Source organism: Lissotriton vulgaris, chromosome 6 (genome assembly GCF_964263255.1).
Source record: "Lissotriton vulgaris chromosome 6, aLisVul1.2, whole genome shotgun sequence".
Taxonomy (NCBI): domain Eukaryota; kingdom Metazoa; phylum Chordata; class Amphibia; order Caudata; family Salamandridae; genus Lissotriton; species Lissotriton vulgaris.
In genome coordinates this window covers 1,440,693,296-1,440,715,100 of record NC_141694.1, presented here as the reverse complement: position 1 = coordinate 1,440,715,100, position 21,805 = coordinate 1,440,693,296, and the positions used below count along the sequence as shown (strand labels likewise).

The 21,805-nt window shown below is 45.7% G+C and overlaps 1 protein-coding gene across 1 annotated transcript in view; it reads right to left on the bottom strand.

Moving 5' to 3' along the window:
- PPP1R14C (protein phosphatase 1 regulatory inhibitor subunit 14C) overlaps positions 1-21,289 on the bottom strand; it is a 284,336-nt gene extending 263,047 nt beyond the window's left edge. The window contains exon 1 of the mRNA XM_086927569.1: positions 20,820-21,289. Within this exon, the coding sequence (XP_086783695.1) occupies positions 20,820-21,119 (300 nt within the window). The 5' untranslated portion in view covers positions 21,120-21,289. The remainder of the gene's footprint in view (positions 1-20,819) is intronic.
- Positions 21,290-21,805: the final 516 nt, after the last annotated feature.

Below are 21,805 nucleotides of genomic sequence, written 5' to 3'. Positions count from 1 at the left end.
ACATCCTGGGCTTCCTTGGCCTCCCCTAGATTCTCTTTGGGTTTCTTCTAGAAGAACTAAATCTGAGTACGGAGAGAAAGTATATAATTGACCACATCCTGGTGGTCTTTCTTGGAAGCTTTCTTCCACCGCTCTTTCACAATGCTGACAGTCCTTCTCACAGAGTCCCCATATAGAACTGCAAAAGGGAACTACCCAACCCCTTGCTGCAGTACCTCCCTGTATTCAAACAGACATGGCAGGAGGATGTCTCACTTTCGCCTCATAGGCTTCGACAGGCCCATCATGCCTTTTAGGGTCTTGCTGAACCTCACAAGGCCATTAGTTTGGGGATGGTAAGGTCTGGAGAACGTATCTTCTTCCCCACACTCCTAACTGGACTTCATGTATGCTAACGAAGTTGGTTCAATGGTCAGATACAACCTCCTTGGGGAACACCACATGGGTAAACAACCCCATCAGTTACCTGGCCTCTGGGGGCGTAGTCACTGTTCTCAGAGGTATAGCCTTCAGGTACCAGGTGGCATGGCCAAGCAAGACCAAGATGAACCTGTTGTCAAGGCCTATCTTGGGGTCCAGGCATCAAACAATGTTGATGCCCAACCATTCAAAGGGAGTGCCAATGACAGGAAATGGCTGCAGGGAGCCTTGCAATTCCCTCATGACTAGCCACGGGCATGGCAGGTAGATGATAACCTGCATAACACATCTCAGGCCATCCTCATCCATGGCCAATAAAAGTGTAGGGCAAGCTTTTCAAAGGTCTTGCCCTGCCCTAGATGACCGGCCAGGGAAACATCATGAGCCCCCAACCGCTCAAAAGGAACCAGAGCCACTGAATAGAGTCTCTCAAGGTTGTTGGTTGAAATAAACTGGTGGAATGTATTCGGGACTACCTGCGGTGAGGTCACCAGATTCCATCTGACAGTTGTTGTGCTGGCTCCAGTGTCTGAGCCACTACCCTGTGCCAATTGATGGTGTCCACCTGCCAATATTTCCAAGTGGTTCTAGGCATGTGCTCAACATCTCTCTATCACCAGGGGACACTAGGGTAACTACTACACTACCCACAAACACCAGTGGGGGCTGGGCCTCTTGGGACATTTTTAATGCCCAACCTGTTAGCATTTATAGCACTTAGGGATTGTTGTCCCTGAGGACTTATTCGCAGGAAACTACTTCTTTTCTGCTCAGGTGGGGATTGGGGGGTCCTGATCCTTAGAACTAGTCAGGAGACCTTTAGAGAACTCCTAGTTTTATGCTCATCTCCCTGCCCACCCTTGTGGTGATCCACCCCAGATACCTTCTTGTGGATCCTGTTCCTGACCCAGTGTTTCACCTCATTAGCAAGCTCCTTGGGAGTCAGTGAGCTTCTTATCAAAGACTGATCATGCGCTCTCTTGCAATCAAATTGTACAGCCCCCGGTAATCCTTTATTTTACTGACCTTCACCCAACCATCCAGTGCCTTGCAAAAGGAATCCACACAATCTGCACACGATTGATGGGCCAGTTTCTGGCTATCTCTACATTATAGCCTGCACTTTTAAGGAAACAGACATATTTCCTGACAAAGGTTTCCTTCATGGGTGGGGCAGTAGGGCGTCCCTCTTCTCATTCGGGACATGCTTCCAATGGGTAGCCCCCAATCCTCCCCAGGGGATCCTATGCATCTGTAAAGCCAACTCATAAGCTTCAAACCTCTTGTCAATGTCATCCCTCACAACAAAATCAGGCAGCAGACCATTAGGAATAGGGCCCCTCTTGTCTTCAGAGGGCACTGTAGGTATGCTGCCACCAAGAGTGCTGGACTCGGCTTGCCTGTTATGTCCAGCTCGCTGAAGCTCCTCTTGTGAGCAGTTTTCCTTTCCTCCACCTCCATGGGCAGTTTCATCTCCTACAAAGTCCTTTCCACTTTTCTTTGCTCCACTTCTATTTTCAACTGGACCATCGGCAGTCTAAACTCCCTCTTCACCTTCCAGAGGTGCAACTTGAGCCAAATTTCAGGGGGGGGGGGCTAAGAACAAATTGGGGGGGCGGTAATTCTTCCAGCAATAGGCAGAGTAAGGATGCAGTGGCTCTAAAAAGGGGTGAAAAACTACAAAGCCTCATTAACAAGCAAATGTTCTTTTAAAGACCTGTTAAGTACTCAGGTGCGGCTGTGTGTGCGCCCAGGAAGCTGTCTCAGCCGTGGCTATCACACACAATGGGGGGCTGAAGCCCTTTGAGCCCAAATGGCGTTGCATGCCCGCCGCCTTCCTATCTGTCAGCTCCACCGGGGACAGGACTCGCAAAGACACACTGCCCTCTGCTCTGGCAGGGAGTTCCTACTCAGGGTTAAAGTCATCACCCTCCGCTGAATGCTGCATCCCAGGGCTTGTTTCCAGGATCTGCTCTGGTTCCTCCACCTCATTCTTTCCATCCTGGTTATCTGTTGTGACCGGCAACTGGTGGGCCTCCAGCGATACCCTCACAGACTTTTGGAGCTCTGCCTTCCTAGTCCTCATTTTGGCAGGCAGCTCCCTCTCCTTGTAATGTTCATTGAGGTGTGACTCCCCGTAATAAAGGAGCTCAAATTCCATTTCTGCAGGTAAAGACCCAGGAACAAACATTCAAGTAGGATAAGGATTAATTTGAAAAAAGCAACAAGACCACAAACTTTGTCCTTGGGGTTGTAAAAGCACACCCCAAATTAACATCTGCTCAACCTTCTGGTAGCTTGGCACAGAGCAGTCAGGCTTAACTTGGCGGGACTGTGTAAAGTATTTATGCATCACTTCAAACAGTAATAAAGTAAAAAACACAAATCCCACTTCAGCTGAAAAGAAAAGAGTTGAATTTAATAAATAGAACAAGACCAAAATGCCAAAACTCCAGCCAGTACACCAGGAGATTTGCAGTTTTAAAGAGTTAGGTGAAAACAGAGCCAAAAAGCCACTCACAGTTATCGGGTCATGCGAGACCAGGAGAAAGTCACAAGTTCAGGCTGAGCACAATGGAGCACATGTCGAGGACCCGGCTCTGGTTCATCCAGCTGAAAAATTACCTTTTCAGTCCTGCACCAAGAGTCCCGTTTGCAGTATTGGATGCCGCAAGGAGCAAATAAGCCTCACACACTGTAGATGTAGGGTGAAGAACAGGCCTGGTGTCATGGACAGTTGCCGCTGTAGCGCGAAGATCCTGTTGTCGATGCAAGCAGATGGGCCAGAGCTTCTTGGTGGCACTCACTGTGAGAAGTCGATTCTGTAGCTCAAAGACTCAAGTTGAAGGAACTTAGCATTGTCAGGCTGTAAAAGTGACAAGATTTAGGCACCAACGGCCACTTCGCAGATCCGAGGAGCCCAAAAACTTCAATTCAGTCTGAGACTACACCAAGGGTCCAGGACCTGAGGGGCACCACTTGGGGGTCAGGGACCTGCTTCAGCTGGATCTAGTTCAAGTGGTTGTGAGCCTGTTATGCCCCTGTGGTTATGAAAATAAAGCCAACAGATTGGCCCTTGGATTCATTCTGGGAGCCCTGGGTTGAGGTGCAAAGCTAAATCCCCCCTCCCCAACTCAGGTAGGAGGGAAGCTATCCAGCAAGGGAGCAGTTCACCAAGGCATTAGGCCAGCAGGGAAGCAATCCGGCAGTCAGTCCTGTCTGCAGCACAGCTGTTCTTCCAGGGACAGTTTCCACAGGTTCAGAAGTGTACTGAAGAGTTGGTGTCTGGGGTCCAATATTTCTACCTGTGTATTCCTTTAAAGTGGGAGAACCTTCTAGAGGTTTCCATTTAAAGTCCACAGCCTTCCCTGTTGTGTGTTATGATCCATCCTTCTCTGCCCTGGCTCAAGACTAACTACAGAGGGTATGCAGCCCTTTGTGTGGCAGAAGGGCAGAGCCTATTCAAGTGTAGGTAGGGTTCTGTCCAGCTCTGCTCTCCCAGCCTACCAGTAATGAACCTAAGCTGCCTATTGTCTATGGGTGTCTTGGAGGAATACACAAAGCCCAGCTGCCAGCTACCCATTCATGTGACCCAGAGTCAGGCTGGAGGCACTAAATGGCTAAGGCAGGAAAATGGCAACTTTCTAAAAGTGTCATTTTTGAAATTGTAATTTAAAAGCAAACTTCACCGTGGGAGAGCATTACAATTCTAAAGACACCAAACATGAACTGTTCACCTACTCCCACTTTGAAAATATCACTTATAAAAGGTAATTAGGTGACTCCAATGTTATCCTATGAGAGAGGGAGGCCATGCAGTAGTAAAAAACAAAAATGTAAGCTTTTCACATGACGGCATGTAAAACTCAAAAGCACAAGTCCTACTTTTTAAATATACTGCACCCTACCCTCTGGGCTGCACACTGCCTATCCTAGGGTGACTCATATGCATTAAAAAGGAGGGCTTGATCTGGCAAAACGGTTTGGTTGCAATGACCGTTTAAAACTGCACACACAGGCTGAATTGGCAGACTTGAGACATGTTTAAAGTGCTACTTAAGTGGGTGGCACAAGCTGTGGTATAGGCCCACTAGTACCAATTAGTTTATAGGCACTGGGTGCAGATAGTGCCAGATTACTAGCGACTTACAAGCAAGTTAAATATGCCAATTGGATAGAAGCCAATTCTGCCATATTTTAAGGAAGAGCGAGCACAAACACTGGTTAGCAGTAGTAAAATGGGCAGAGTCCTAAAGCCAGTAAAAATGAAGTCAGCAGAGCAGGAGGGTTCAAAGCAAAATGTTAGTGAGAACACCTAGATCTTATCTTATCTTATAACTTAAATGCTCCTGAGAGCATTACAAATGGGGTACCGTTGTTGCCTATCAAAGCCAAAGCATCAGAAATATCAGGATATCACTTACTATCCACCCAGCTGTTTCTTATTGACATCTCCAAGAACCACAGACAAGTAAACCCTTACAAACAGCCTTTGTCATGAAAACCACTGGGGCCAACTATTCTAGGATCATACCTCCTTCCCATTACCAATTTCTCCAGTTTTGCCTTAAGGGATTCCATCTATAGACCATGACACCAACATACCAGGCTCACTAGCATTTGGGCCAACTTAAATCCCAGGTGATGCTAGTAATAACACCACATTAAGTAATCACTCATCACAGCCACATTGACTTTTGGCACAGACATATCACCCATTAACGAGTCACAAATGGTCAAGAAATCAAATCAATTTTAGATGCGTTATATCCTCCCAGGGTCTAAATCGGCTGGTTCCAGTTGCCCAAATCTCTTCAAAATGTCTCAAACATTTATTTTCCTAGCAAGGTATACAGATTCCGATTCTGCGAGAGTACCTCAATTTGCACTCCCACTTTTCCACATTGCAGCACATTTTTCTTATGGTCTTCCAAGCACTGATGTTTCTATTTTCAGCAAGCTGTAGTATACTGCCCTTAACACAATTGCAATAGTGTAAATTCCAGCCAAAGCCAATGCTACTTGTAGACAGATGAACAGCTCGTTTCACCATTCTCTTTCATGACATGTTCTTCATTGTGCACACAGATGTCGTATGGCTTGGGAAAAAACATCTTGTGCACATGTGGGTCTGGTAGTCGCATACACACAGGTGAGGGTGGTCGGGCCATCACATGTGCACACGGAGGTCTGGGCATCATGTGCCCACTGGGTGCCATGCAGCAACTTGACTGCATGTCACTGCTTTGTTAGACATTCAAGTGTCAGGGCATAAAGAGAGGACGTATGTTTAATTAAGGAAAGTAGCCCCAATATGTAGCTTTTTGGCTCGCATTGCAATTCCAAAACTCAATATGCACCAAGTCCATGCCTGACCACTGAGAACTGATCTCCTTCAACAGAAGAGACCCTAGGTGGCCCGCACAACTTTCACCCCCAATTTCAGAGGGACTATATTTCTGTTCTTCTCACACAATTGGCAGGCTACAGCAGCTCGCCGGTCTCTGGTCCAATCCAATCCAATCCAAAGAACTGCTTCTCATTGAAACACTACCAGATAGCTCCTAGCAGAGGTTGTAAATACCTACAATACATGTATGACAACCTCTTTTTGTATGGCAAAAAAAACAATATGGGCGACATCAGCTCAATTACACTAGTAATTTTCAAAATCTGGACTTCACTTCTTTAACCCATTTACAGAGATTCCCTCTCATTGAACACCAGAGCTGGTCTCACCTAATCTGGATTGGTAACCTCTGATTTTAGGCTTCAATAAAGGACATGCTGAAAAAAAATTCCCTCTTTCCTATCCCACTCCTACCAGTTCTTTTGAAGATTCACTAAAGGGAATTCCTTTCTTACCTGCTACTGAGTCAGCTAGGAAGATGGTCACCCTCCTTTATGTCCTCTTCTGCAGACCTCTATGAGGCTGTGCAAAGGGAAGCCATCCCTTCTGCAGGTTTCTCCTGCAAGGATCAGCAGGGCTGTGCGCCTATGGCTGGGAAACTGAAGACAATCAGCTTATTCAGCATAAAGGAAACATATGCACTGAGAAACCAGTTCATGGTTCCTAAGTGAAAGAGTGAAAATACAAGCAGTGTCTATCAGAAGAAAGAAAAGAAAAAAAAAAAAAGGACAGGACCCATATGAAAAAGCGAATTTTCTACACATAGGTTAACTCGGCACAATATATCAGATGTGATACTAATGTGGTTAGCAATACTCCAGATGAGACAAGGATATGGAGAGCAAATCCCAAATGAGCCATTTCACAACTGGATTGATGCTCCCTGTAATGTAACTGATGTGTTGGGGAAGCTTATACTGATGCGGCCATCTTTTATCTGTTGTGTTCTAGGGAAACCTGCACAGCTAATTGGAGGTCCACGCCAGGCCTGTCCAGTGTGTGTTAATGAAGCTTGGTAAAGTCTTCTCACAATCCTAGAGCTAAATGATGGGTTTGAAGATACGTGTGCCCCTTTAATTTCTAAACAACCAGGAATGAAAATAAACATGTTGGAATACTGGTAAACATGTTTTTAACAAGAGAATTGAGAGAAATCTGTATTTTCACTTGCCTCTTAATACAGAATCAAAATGTCTCAGCTAGATGCCTACTGCCTTTGATCTCGCCTGTGACCTGGGGGTCACGCGTTCAATTCTGGTCAAGGACAATCTATCTGTACCACTAAATTCGGTGACAGGAACATATGATATTTAAAATAGTTAGAAACTGAATCATTGTTCTACAAGAGCAAGTCATTTATAGACTGAAAGAAGAAAACCCTCTTTTGACCACATCCTTGTGAATTTCTTTTAATAACGGTTTACTTTCTAGATAACAGCATTGTCCGAATGCTTGGCTAACAAAACAAGATAACAGAATTGTATAGTGTTACCCTTCGCAAGTAGAACTTAAAGAATCTGCGCTATACAATCGCAGCAACACAACTGCAAACCCCTGATCACACGACACCAAAACACTTTCCATACAGATAACATGTAGAAAACAAACTCCTTTTAATCATACGCAACAATGCTACGCAAGTTTAAGAATTCTAGCTCTTCACTTCATTACATGCTCAGACTCAACAACAAGTGACATCAGACAAGTGCTACCAGCGCACCGCTCATTTCATCACACACAACACAAAAGCACTTACCACATAAGCCACTACACAGAACCACTCCTTGTACCCAAGCACAGCCTGTTTTATATGTACGTATGTATGCATGCAACATTTATACAGCGCTAATATAGCCAAAAGGCAGCTGTCCACCAGATATATGCACATCAGTGCTTTCTCAGGAATGGAAACCATTATATTTTTAACACCGCTTGCCTCACTGCATTGAGGCGAGTGTAGGGATGTGCGAAACTTACATAATCTGTATTTGCACATTTACACAAAGGAGCCGATTCCGATCTCGCTGGGAGATGGCTCCATCCGACTCGGATCTGGAGGGCTTTCTGGGGCTCCGAGCGCCCGAGTATGATGCGAACAAGCGTTGATGGACACGGTCGCCCAGAGCCCCATTGAAGACAATGAGAGCCTGTTGCACGACACGTACATAGGCTCCCACTGATGAAAAGGTATGTTGAGCACAAGGGCGCCCCCTGTTGTGGGGAAGCGTCTGTCACCCGCACCGTACATGCATGTGTGGGGGGACAAGGGTCCCCCCTGTGAGCGACTCGTACGACTACGGGTGAAAAAGGGGCTCCGTCGCAGAATTCCACATCCCGGAACGTTTACGTGTCAGAGGCTCCGACTCGATCTGGCTGTCTGAATCATGCATCATACTGGCTCAGTCGGAAATCGCCTCCATTGCACAGCACAGTTTGCTTACGGACGAGACGTACAAAGCGGTTTGGGCCCGTAAAACATTCGGGCGGCGATTTCACGTTTCTTGCATCGTATTTGCTCGCCTACGACTCATACTTTTTCCGGTCGGATTGCATTTTGAGCCCCCAAATTTAAAAAAAAAAAAAATTTTAAGTATGTGAAATGCAAAACTGCCGTTTGACGCTATATTTTGGACGTAAGAACGCATTGGCACAAAAAAAAATCCAAGTACTGCAAACGATAACTGATCATGTTCTGGTTGTTCGCATCACTTATATGCTTGTTTTAAATGTTTGCTGCCAAAAGCACATATTTAAACGAGGTGGTGTAAATGTAATTACGTGTAACACAAAATTTGCCCAGTCCTAAATTAGAGTTGCCACCAAAATCATAAGGTGCTGAGCCAGGGGCCTAAAGAGTCAAAATGCAAGGCAAGCCATTGAAGGACCCCCTACGTGCCTCACACAATAGATGACAATGAAAAAAAATGTCAAGGTCATAGGGAGAAGAAATGCCCAGTTTTTATTATATTCAGGTTGGTCTCCTTCACTAGAAAGGGTGCTGCTTAGAAATTTCTAAGTAACAAAACGGCATTCAGGTGGGGGAGAAGGCAGGGGCTTGACGCTTCCAGGCGGGCTCCGGCCTAACTATTATCAAGACAAGATACAAGCTAAATGAGTATGCAATGTGGCCCCTTTACTACACACTTTCCTTTTCATCTAATAAACGAATAAACCGCCAATAAGATTAAAAAATATTATAAGAAAAGAAAAAAACGAGGGATCGAGACTTTAAAAGAGCAAGGGAGGGGGATAGGTACGAAGGAGTTTAACTGGATGTATAAGAGGAACAGTTAGAAAGAAATGGCAGCGGCTTTATTCACTGACGCCTAGAGAGGGCAGAGTTACAATAAGGAAAGTTAAATAGACAACACGTTGTATAAGGAGCAATGGATGCAAGGGCGGTCAAAGTACATGCGCAAAAAAAAAAAAAAAACGCACACAGCAACCTCGCCATAGTCACTTCATTCTAAGAGATACACCGTTCACCTGCTGCAGCTAAGTAACATATAGACACGGAAGTCCCGGCACTGCATCATTTAACGACGTTAGGGACTACATAAAGGAAGGGCCGTTCCTTTAAACATTAACAAACTGTTTTATCATTAACCGAATCTGCAGCCTCAGGGAAGCTGCAGTTTATGTAGGACTGCAAGGAAAATCCCGTCTCAGCATCCACAGCACAGGCAGTTGACCTTGATGCTGAGTGCATATGAGTGCATATGAAGGCTCTGTGCGGCTGAGACTTCAGACTGTCCGTCTAGGGCTCTGTTTCAGAACAGAAACACAGTCGACTAAACAGCAGAGGGTCAACCAAGGAACACTGCGTCAAGTGTCGAGGCACTACACCTACAAAGCGCACTGCTGTGCAGTTTATGCTGCGGTTAGTGTCAGGGTACCAGGATGTTGGTCAAAACCTTCGATTAATAATTCTCTTTAACAGACCAGGGCGCCAAGCCAGAGCAAAGAATATAACGCTAAAGGCCCCTGTCCTACTTCAAAAACCTCACCAAATTAAACCACAATAATGATGAAAATGGAAAAAAAACTCTACATAAAAGACGGAAACTAGAGAATGGAGGTGCGCCAGCCAACAAATTAACTGGGAAAGCCGAGCCAAGGGCCTGGCTTGGCTCTAACTAGAACGAACAAAGCTCTGAAAATATTTGGCATGTAAACAAAAACCACCTTAAAATAAAATGAAGTCACTTACATTTTTTGAGCAAAAGCTTATTCTTTAACTTAAAGATGCGTTCCAACTAATTGAGAAGTATTTATTCAAAGAGAAAGTTTAAGTATTGACTTAAAAGCTCCCCCCACACCCCTGGCAATGCTGTTCGTTAACTAAGATGCAAGTCAGCTCAGCTGTTTCCTATATATGAGGTGTAAATGTTTAATGCAGACAGAGCAACATTATAAACTTTTTAACAAAAAACGAGGTTATTATATAGCGCACACACTTGAACGCATGTATTTGAAGGCTCTCGAAATGTGATAATGAAGAAAAGTTGTTTTGTTGAAATTAAATATTTTCCTGGGAACATACAATTTCGTCAAGCAAGGGTGCCGGATTTCTTCATTTACACTGTGCAGGGGTATCTGTTTCTCTCTTGTCCGTTCTACATCAAAGGCTTGTCATCAAAGGTTGATCTTTAATTTTGGCGCATGAGGCAACAGCCTCAGTAGTAGGCAGCACACACAGCTCGGCTCGTTTTGGGCTCGAGGGGTCAAGAGGACCTCGAGCTCAGCCAGAGCCGGGCATCAGGCTTAAGCGTTCAGTGGCTCGCCCACCCCTACAAGAAAACTATCTCAAAGCTTATTTAATATTCCTTTTATAATGTTTTGATACATATTGCAAAACTCAATAGTTGGAGCACAACACTAATATGCATAGTGAAAGAGCTTAGGTGGGATTACTGCTGCACTGGTCTGTCTTCGGTACTTCAACTGTGTCCAGTGGGCACTGGGGAGGAAAACATGCAGTCCATACGGGACCATTACCCTTCAGTAGTGGTTACAGTCACTAAGTAATGTATGTGTTGACAGGAACTATGGCATATGGACCTTTAGAGAGGAGATGTAATAGATGCGCTCATGGTTTAAGCCCTCCTTTCTGGTCCATCCTTGCCCCACTGTCTGCCTCAAAATGGTCTTGGTGGAGAACGGCGGTGGACAGGTTGCGGAGGGGGGGGGGGGAAGAGAAGGGTTGGGGGGGGGCTACTTTCAAGGACTAGAACTGTTTTTTTCAAAACTTAATATTGATTGGACGTGGTGCATTTCCCTGATTAGGTGTGATCCTCAGACAAAAGGCTGCCACTGAGAGGTACCCACCTCATTGTTTGTATATGGTTTTGGGGGATGATCATAAGACACCCTTTTACTCAAAGTCAGATGAGTGTTGGGATGATTTTGTTTCTTGTAGGTATTTCAGCATTGTGCCTTTGAAGCAAACGTATGTGAGCCAGAAAAACGTAATGCAATATTTTTACTGGGAGAGAGTGTGGGCGTCAGGTGAAATTATTTCAATTATTAGGCCAAAGAGCATTCTTCCTGCTTCGTTTAGCATTTTCTGCAGTCTTAACCTGGCAGACTAGTAACCTAGTGTACTTGGTATAATTGGTCTTAACCAAGAGTACTGTTGTATGCCATACATACCTTGAAACCTAGGGCCCAATTTGGATCTGGGTCGGAATGCCACTCAGTGAGATTCACCACCCATGGACATCCTGCTCCTTCATATGTGATGATAAATTTAAAGTCAGTTCTTCCACTCTTGTATGGCATTCTAGTGCTTGCTAGTTAGGTTTGTGCTCAACAAAATACCCATTTATAACACATAGATATATGTGATATAGACCTAGATAGATGAAGCTGTATGAGATAGCAAGCAGAAAGTATAAGGTTTATGTACAGTGGAAAAAACAGAGCTAGAGCATAATATATTATAATAATAATAATAATAATAATAACAACAAGTCCATTTGTAAAGCGTCATGGTTACACTAATGCCAGTGTGTCCCCGCGCTGCGGTAAGAGTAGCCGTGATCAGCCCAGAGCCTTCCGATTTATCCTTGAGGAAAAAGATGTGTTTTTTGTTTTTTCCTAAAACATTTTTCTTGGGTCTCCAGCCGGAGCTCCATCGGGAGGGCGTTCCATTGTTTAGCCGCCAATAGGCGAAAAGGTCTGCCACCCATCCTCGCCTTTTTTATGGCCAGCACACATACCAGACCAACCCCACCCGACCTCAACAGATGTGAGGGTATGTGCGGGGACACAAGGTCCGTTAGATAAGCAGGAGCCTTACCCTGCAAAATCTTATGGCATACACAGAGTGCTTTAAAGGCAACTCTTTCTTTAATCGGGAGCCAATGAAGTGCCGCCCGTGCTGCCCTGGCCGAAGATCTTCTCGGGCGTCTCAGAATGAGGCGGGCTGCTGCATTCTGCACTCCCTGCAGGCGCAGTAAGCATCTAGCTGGAGCGCCTAGATACAAGATGTTCCCGTAATCTAGGCGAGAAGTCACTAGTGCATGCACTAGAGTCTTCCTAGCTGCCATAGGTAGTAGGTCCAAGGTTTTGCACAGGACCTTCAGCATTCCAAAGCACGTCCCTGCCACCCGTTTGGTTGGGTAGTCAAAAGAGGTTAGGATCCAGCCAAACTCCCAAGTTTTTTGCCTGTGCACATGCCGTAGGTACCGCCCCCAGGTCCTGAGGCCACCATGCCGACGACCACACAGTTGGGGCCCGTCCCACCACCAGCACCTCAATCTTATCACCATTCAGCCTTAGGCAGTTATCCGCCATCCATGCCGCCAATTCTTGCAAGCATGCCCTGAAGCTGGAGGCGGCCAACTCTGGCGCCTGGGTTAGGGAGACCACCAGCTGTGTGTCGTCCGCATAGGATACGACCCGGATCCCAAACCTCTCGGCAATCCACTCCACGGGAGCCACATAGATATTAAACAAGGTCGGGCTCAAGGTCGATCCCTGCTGCACACCTTGTCTCAGTTTAATGACCCGGGAGTAGTACTCGCCATGTCTCACCTGGAAGCACAGCCCCGACAGAAAAGATTTTAACCAGCCCAAGGGTTTGCCCGACACCCCACCTTTCTGCAAGCATTGCACCAGGGTGTGGTGGGCTACAGTGTCAAAGGCGGCTCTTTGGTCTAACAAAATTAAGGCCGCCGATTGACCTGCATCCACAAATTGTCGGATCGACTCAGTGGCAAAGAGTAGAGCCGATTCGGTCAAATATCTGGCTCGAAAGCCAGACTGGTAGGGTGCAGAAGCTCATTTTCATCCATGTGAGTCGTTAATTGTACATTCGCTACTTTTTCAGTCACTTTAGCGAAATATGGCAAAAGAGAGATAGGGCATAAGTTGTCTAAACGCTCTAACCCAAGGTGCGGTTTCTTTGGGAGCGGCAGAACTACAGCTTTCTTCCAGCAGTCAGGGACGCAGCAAGTATCAAAGGAGGTCGACACCAGGTGCCTTATAAAAGGCTCTAGGCATTCCAGACTCCCTTTTAACCTTGTAGGCGGAGCTGGGTTCTTAGGAGAACCAGGCCAGATTAGAGAAGGGCATGGACCAGGTATGGAAGGATTTAAGTTTGAGAATTGTAGTTATATGATGAATCAGAAGAAGTGGTGTCAAGTGGAAACCAAGCAAAATAGGTCAGTGAAAAGATAAATGAAACCTTTTGAGCTACTTATCATAATGGTGGGCAACAAGATAGACAAATATGGTTAGAGGGGAAAAGGTCAGTGGAGGGAAAAATATGTTCAGGGTAAGTTTGTATTAAAGGAGGGTTGTGCGGGGGCAAAGGGAGAGGCCAATAGAAAAAGTGAGAGTCTAAGATAAGAAGTTATCTGTAGCAACAATAGATTGGAAATATCAAAGTTCGCTGATAGAGCAAGATAATACAGGAATGTGCAAAGAGAGGGAGATCTAGAAAAAACAATGAACAAAGTTTACATTTATGCTAAATTAATTAATCAGTTCCTACTCTTGAAAGAGGTCCTGAACATATTTTAATATATATACACATTTAAGTAAAATGGAATAATCACTTAGATTATATATCACTGGGTAGATATTTGTCTCAGACTACTGCATCACGTGGCACAGGAATAACTCAATATGGGGTCTCTCAGATCTGCTAGTCCACTCTACAGCCTATGATTGGTCAGATTACACCTATTCAAGAAGCTAGTATAGCTAAATTTCCACTGCTATCAAGCAGGCCCTCTGCAAAGTTTTGCCCCTTCTTGGGCACTCAGGCCATCATACCAATATATGATCCCCAAATACAAGCACCTGAACATTTATACATATTCCCACCTTATATACCATTAAGCATATGTCTATATTATGGGGACCCAATCTAGAAGTGAGTTGCTGCAAACAATAACAATGACTTTGGTGCAACCAAGCACATACGCACAACCGCTATGGCTTATTTTGCGGTTCTATTGCAAGATACTGATGTGGAATGGCATACTTGTAATGTGGCCTTAAAAGGCATGCCAATTCAAGGAGATATTTTCAAGTTAAGCATGCAACCTATGCTGGACTGGCCGTACAGGATATCGGGTGTTTCCCTTAGAGGTTAGTGGGGTGGACATACAGTTTTGTTACTGCGGGCCGGTATTACAGCTGTGCTGCAATATCGGCCCCCAGTAACAAAATCAACAGCCCAGCATCATCACACATCTTACCCTCCCTGCAGAGTTCCTTGTATATCCAGCATTTTTCAGGCAAAAAAAAGAAAGTGTCAAGATTGATATCTCTGTTGATTTATGTTTCCGCTGGAGAGAGATTGGAATTTTGTCTATTGGAAGTTTTGAATGAATTAAAATTGGTGGAAAGTGTTAACATGCCTGATGCAAAGAACTTGTACCATACAGATTACAGAACTGTATTTAATGTGCATAGCTCAGTGAGTTACTGCTTTTGTCTCAGTGATCCTATTACTACTTACATTTCATAACTTACAATTCTAACGTAGCTCTGTACGCTATTAAATGCCAAAGAGCTGCATGCAACCTGCATGGTATAGGTTTCGAAAGTTATGTTTTGTTCCCCAATCTCTAATTATCCTAATGTTGCTGAAATGGACATGTTTGGGTAGAAATACATTCTTGGTAAAATGACATTCTTATTAGTAAATTCAACCCCAACCACTGTGTTACGTTTTGAATCTCTGCTTCGCCCGAACAGGAATTCTTAAAAAATGCCTACCAGTATGGATGACCTGAATCCTACACCTTGTAGTGCTTTGACATATTTAGCATTTTCAATACACTGATTTACACATGCATGAGCCATTGTCTCTGTCTGAGTTTGACGTAAAGTGCTGCAACACCCTACACTGGTGTGACAGGTGCTATACAACAAATGAAATGCATGTGAGAGAGAGACTATGGAGAGATGAGGGGCATTGTTAAAAAGGTGGTAGAGAGGAAAATCATTCGAGGGCCCCCAACAGATATTGTTGTATCCTGTTGCACTGTAACATAATAGTTAACTATGCTTTAAAAGCTAATACTATAATATATGTAATGAAAAACGTATTGTACAATGGACCATTTTTTGTCATTTTTCCCCCCAAATGTTCCTGTGGAAGAACCACCCATTCTAGCTCGCAAGCCCTTTGTAGTGCTCAGGCTCTCATCATTCGCTACACTATACGGGGCTGGTCTGGCAAAGTTTGCCATGGCTGCTTTGGGTTCCCTGTCAGGCCCTGCACGCAACAAGGAGCAAAGCACTACAAAAGGCTGCTAGGACATAAATGCTAAGTTTCTGAACATCAGTCCCAGACTACCAAATAGGAAAGTAGGCACAGCCTATGGTCCCACTCATTTTATTGGCCAGGTTTCGAAGTTAAAACTACTGAATAATTGTCATCAATCTTCAATGGAACAAGAACGACTTCACTACCTTGCGAAGGGTAGACTTACAAGATCTTCTTAAAGATATCACCACAGAAAATTGAGGAAAGTGAATATTGAAAGTTTTGTTGGTTTATTAAAATTATTTTTTGTTTAATAACATTAATACTTGTTAATGTTTAGTTTTGTATAATAAAATTGGTTTATTAAAATTGTTGGTTGGTAAAATGAAAAAAGTATTAGGGGATCATTTGTGAGGGGGGGCACGAACTTTCGACCACCTAGGGGCCTCCCCAGGGTTTAATCGGGCACTGCTGAACGTCACAGCTGTGATAGAGATAAAGAATTGCTTTACACCCAAAACAGGATAAATCAATTCAATTCAATTCAATAATCTTTATTTCGTTGCAATAGCCTCATAAAAGATACACAATTAAAAACATTTCATTGCAATTGCAATCAATGTGTGTCTGTCTTGAGCCATCCTGTATAACTGAACCACAAACTATATGACAATGCCCAAAAAGAGCATGACCGTAAAGATGTACGTCACTATAGAGCTGTCGGGCTCAAGGCTTCACACAACAAGAGAACAGAGGTAGCCCTCTCCTGAGCGGTGAGCACAGTAAAAGAAACAGAAGCAAGGACTTCGAGGGGCTTACTTTCCTCCAACTCACCTGATGGTTTTTTCATTGGCTACAATAAACTAAGTCATACTGCAATTAGCATTCCAAGATAATTCGTTTCCAACCCGATCACATTTTCTAAGTAACCGACGGAGCTGAGGATTCTAAAAGTAAATACGGTATTTGGCCACGTGCAGCTCTATTAAAAGGCTCGTGTGACGTCCATGCTTTTAGGTGCCTGCCTACAAAGACTGGTCGCAGAGTAGCAGTAGGAGAAAGGTCAAACAATGCACAGGGCTCAAAACAAAAGCCAAGAAACTTATACATCTGAAGACTTTGACCGTCAAAGAGGCTAAGTGGTATCGCTGTTAAAATTGAGACCCCTGAGACTCCCCCAGGGAGAGATGCAACAAGAGGCGAAATATGAGGAAGACATTCTTTATTAAGATCAGGCACAACCTCAACTCGCAGTGACAGTTCAACTGTCAACCCACAAGACCAGGACAAAGGAAGGTTCCAAATGCATAGAGAAAGGGGAAACAGGGAGACCAAGGGAAACAGATATCAACACTGATAATGTTAAGAGAGCATATGCACAAAAGTCAAGTTACACGAGTGGATATGAATAAAAAAATAAAAACAATAAAAGATTACAACATAAACACGCTTCAAATGGGATGGAATAAAAAGAAAAATATGCATATAAGAAAGTGGTCTAAGACATGAGTATATATAGAGCAGGCATGGTGAACTTTGCATCCAAACTGATCTGAAAATGGCTGCCAGGGAGGGAGGTCCAGCCAAGTGGTGTTCTTGGAGGCGGAGGAGCCAAACTCAGGTCAATGCAAAAAACGGTGGAGTCCAAAGTCAGCACTAGCACTGAAGGTGAGAATAGACCTTCAGACGTGGCTTGAAATGACCATTAAAGGGACATATCTGAAGACGTAGTTCAACAAGTGGATGCGTGTTTTAACCAAAAGACCCTCAAGAAATATACAGATGTGCCAAGGAGCGGATATGCAAGGTGTTGCAACAGGTGGTGTGCTGTGAATGAACCTGAAGGCACAACATTTGCCAGCTATAAATCAGGAATAACAGATGCAATTGAAAGACGAGTATATACATGCCTCTAGATGCATTCAAAGCTTTATAGGGAGCCCTAGGCGGATGTACCTGTTTTGTAGACCTATTACTGAAGGCGTGCCCAGTTTTCATCGAGCCAGGTGTTGTACTTTATATGCTTTTTAATAAATCCATTAAGTGGGAATCAATGAGAAGGGAAGAAGCAGGAGGCGTACGAGGACAAGGGGTGCTGAACCAATGAGAAAGTTTAGTGCAACCAAATTTGGGAGGAAACACACGAATTTTGGGGTATTAGGCTTACAGTATTCATATGGGCACTGACCTGTGTTGTATCGCTCAGATGATTCAAATGTAGTCCAATCATTTAGAGACTATTGTGTAAACAGCAAAGGGAATGTTTTACAACAAAACAAAGCCTGACCAATTAATTATTGCAAACTACTATCATAAAAGACAAAAAGCTCTTGCAGCCCATATGTGTTTTGCAAGGTCGGGGGGGGGGGGGTATTATTTCACAGCTGTACAGGCCTGCTCAGGTCCATCAATCTTTCAATAAAGGCAACAGATAGGCCTGCATTGAGCCTACTGGTCAACATGTGTCGTTCCTCACCTGTGAGAAGTCAATAGAAATGTGTAAAATCGTACACTGCAGTAAACGAAGCAATGATTTATGTAGTCTTATAAAACAATAAGATCCTGACAGCCTATGAGGAATCACCAGAAAAGAAAAAAATGTGTGTATGGCCATTGTGGAAAACGATGCACTGAAATTTCACCCAGCATATAAAGAAAAATGGATAGTTTAAAAATCCTAGAATAGATATTGAAAGAAAACACCTAAACCATTAGCCCCAGTTGGTCATTCGCTTGTGATGGGCGGGCCTTGGGACAGTAACATCAGAAGCAGCAACAAGTATTCCTTTGGAATGGAAGGACCTCACATCAACTCACTTCTAACACATACTGAGGTCCTGTGAGCGCCTGTATTTCAGCTCTGTAGCACCAGATGGTGTCAGGGGACACTCATAGCTGTCAAATGGTCCATAGCATGCAAATATATTCAGGGAGTGCTGGTTTGTCAGCCACAAACACCAAGCATGGAGGAACTTGAAATTGCACTTTTACCATTATCGTCAAGGTCCTACGCATCACAGCATCCTTAGTGTCATCAGCTGAGTGGGAGGGACACAGAGCTGGCTGAATATAATGACTGGGGGAGGGTCAGTTGACCAATTAATGCGTGATGGCGAAAAGGGCCACATTCATTTGGATATTGTATTGTAATGGCATTTATATAGCGCTTACTACCGCTGAAGAGGCGTCAAAGCGTATTTTGGGCAAATACCACGCTACTCTGGAACCCATAAAGGATTAGTGTTGAGTTAGTATAGTGAAATATGAAAGCAATTTGAGTGGTGAATAGGTTAGTCAGTTATTTGGATTCAGAAGAATAGCGGAGGTATAGAAGAGGGGAAAAGGTTACATCACTTAGTTCAATGTGAAACAAATCCAGACCCCGCCTGAAGGGTCAGCCTCCCATCAAGCACTGGAGAGTGAAAGGAGGCTGCAGTTCCCTGCCCTTGAACCATGAACTGACCAACTGCACAGTCACCCCTTGCCCCGCCCCCCATAATGCCTCATTCCAGATGAAATACTGCCAATGCTTGCCCTGTTTGCCAACATCAACATTCCCAATATCGTTCACTATGTACAGCCTGGAGTGACACATCTTTAAACAGCTCATCGGGTGCAGCAGTGGCGTCATGGTGTGTGAGGGGCCCCCCTGCACCCCAATTATATATATATTTTTTACTACAGAACCAGGTGATGAGGGCCATTTTCTCTGAGTGCAATAGGAACCAGGAAACCATAACTGCACCTCTGGGACATTAGTTATTAAAAGGCAATAAACAGCTGTGAATAATAAGGCCTATGAACAGAGAGCTCAGCGTGTCTCTACATAAACCTACAAAATATGCGCAGCCGGCCTTCGCCTCTAAAAGCCAGAGCAGTGCGTGTGCTGTTGTGACGTACTGTGACTTGCACGTGAGGTGTCCCTGAAAGCGCGGTTCTAGGAAGTGTTGCGCGCGCCCAGGAGCGGCACCGGCAGTCTCATTAGACACAATTATACCAGGCGGGGCCGGGCTTGATTGCTGCAGACAGGGCATTAGCCCTAATCCCGCCGTACTGTCGGTAGAGGGCCGCTGATCCCGGCTCAGATCAGGGTGTAATGGCTTATTATTGAGAGAGCAGCCACAAGAAAGGCAACATAAACAGAACACGTTTGGGTGGGGGTAGTGGTGGGGGGGAGGGGGTGATGTGATGGGTCGGCGTTGACGTGGTACCCCGCTAAGGGAGAGTCTGCATAAACCTAAGGAAGCCAGGCAGGGCTTTGCTAATACTTCACCTTGGCTTCAACACAAAACGTTGACCCTAATCTCCAATTTCCCCCCAAATCCATTTCTTGAGAAGAGCGCCCCCCTCCGACGCATGTCACGGAAAGAGAGACACGTTTTCCGGCTCGCTTTCAGCAGCTCTGGGAACGATTCTGCAGAAACAGGGGCTTTAAGGGTTATGGGGGTCTATGGTTCGAGAACGCCCCTGATGGCAGTACATTCTATAGCAGCCTGTATTAACCAACTGAGGTGTCTCTTTTAGAGGGAAAGAGGGCAATTCCTCAACTAAGCCCTTATTTGGTCTGCGATTGGTTGAAGTAGGGCAATTTAAGAACCATTTTATTATTAATTGGTGCGGTTGGTTAAGAGATCCTGTGCAGAAAACGGGGTTTCATGCAATAAAGGCATGCTGGCGACGTAAAAGGTCAGGTCATCGAAGGTCGCCAAAAATGTCAGGCTTTCACAATGTGTGTGTTGGGTGGGGTGGGGGGGGGGGGGGGGGGGTGAGTAGAGCCTGCAGCGGTACCTTTCAGTGAAAAGTAAAGATCTCTGTTGGCACCAGGGCTGATCAAAAAACCGGTTTCTTTATTGGAAGGATGCAGGAGGTAAAAACGGGCATCCTTGCGGGGGTAGTATAGACAGGTTTGGAGAAGCAAAACGTCATGCCACCAAGTGCAGCCCTCCGTGCCAGCTAATAGATCGAGGAAGCGTACACTAACTAACACCTGCTGAGCGACCCTTTTTGTAAAGATGCAAGACCTATATTAGTACCAGTGGGTGGTAAAGCAACTGGAGCCTTTACAGTATGGACGCAGAGGTGAAAGGGGGCATGCTCGCTTGTTTAGGATGGAGGTGGCCTCTCTATAGGTCAGGCAACCTAGTGGATGGAGAAGAGAATGCATTTGAGCATCAATGAAATGAAATCCATCTCTGGTGTCAAGGCGCCGGTAGGACGCGGCTGCTGTACAGTAGAGCGAGCGAGGGGAGCCGGCGCACGTACCTCACAGCCGTACAGCTCGCTGAGCTGCTCCACGATCCACTCCTCCAGCACCAGCCGCTTCCGCAGCTCCTTGCGATCGTACTTGACGGTGACTTTGCCCTGCTGCTGCCGGCGCTGCTGCTGCTGGCGGTGCGCCGCGGCGGCAGCGGCCAGCGAGGGGTCCTCCTCATCTTCCTCTTCCAGGGGCCCCGGCGGGGGCGTGCTGCTCAGCGGCGGGCTCTGGAAGAAGACCCGGGGTTGGACGGCGGCGGGGGCCACCGCCGGGCCGGCTTCGGCGGCGCCGCTCACTGCCGAGGACATGGTGCAGCCAGGCTCGCCGCTGCTCGTCTGCTGCACTGGTCTGAGGAGCCTCGGACACCGGCTCCCTGCGCGGCCTCTCCGCCCCCTCGGTGCGCGCACCTGCCGCTCGCCCGGCTCTGCGCCCTTCGCCGGCTCCGGCCACCGAAGGGAGGTGCCTGAGCCACAGACTGTCCGCCCCCAGACACGGCGCCGGAGAGGGAGGGAGGGGCCGCCTTAAAGACACAACGAGCCCACCTGTCACCGCTCCCGAGAACCTGTCCCCGTCAGAAAGCATTTCACCGCCCACACCGCCTCCCCTTCTGTCATGAAAGACCCCCCTCCGACCGTTCATAAAAATAATGCTTCTTGCACTGCTATGGCCGGAGGACTCACATGGTATCTGTACCTGAAGACGGCTTATCATCACTGACATATATGTTAGACTTGTTTCCCTAAAGGTGCTTGCAGAATTCCCATAAATGACGTAGCTAAACTCATGCTGCTCCTTTTAGCAGGGTGTTTAATGGGCTGTTCTTTCGACATTGACTCTTTTGTAGAGCCCCCCTCTACACCTCCGCACCCACACCCTTTCGGTTCACAGGGCGCCTGCCAGCCTCTACAAAGGTGTAACACTAGTATGGTACCCCCCTCCCCCCCCCTCCGGCACCAATGTACCACAAGTTGTGAGCACAGCAATTTCTATACAA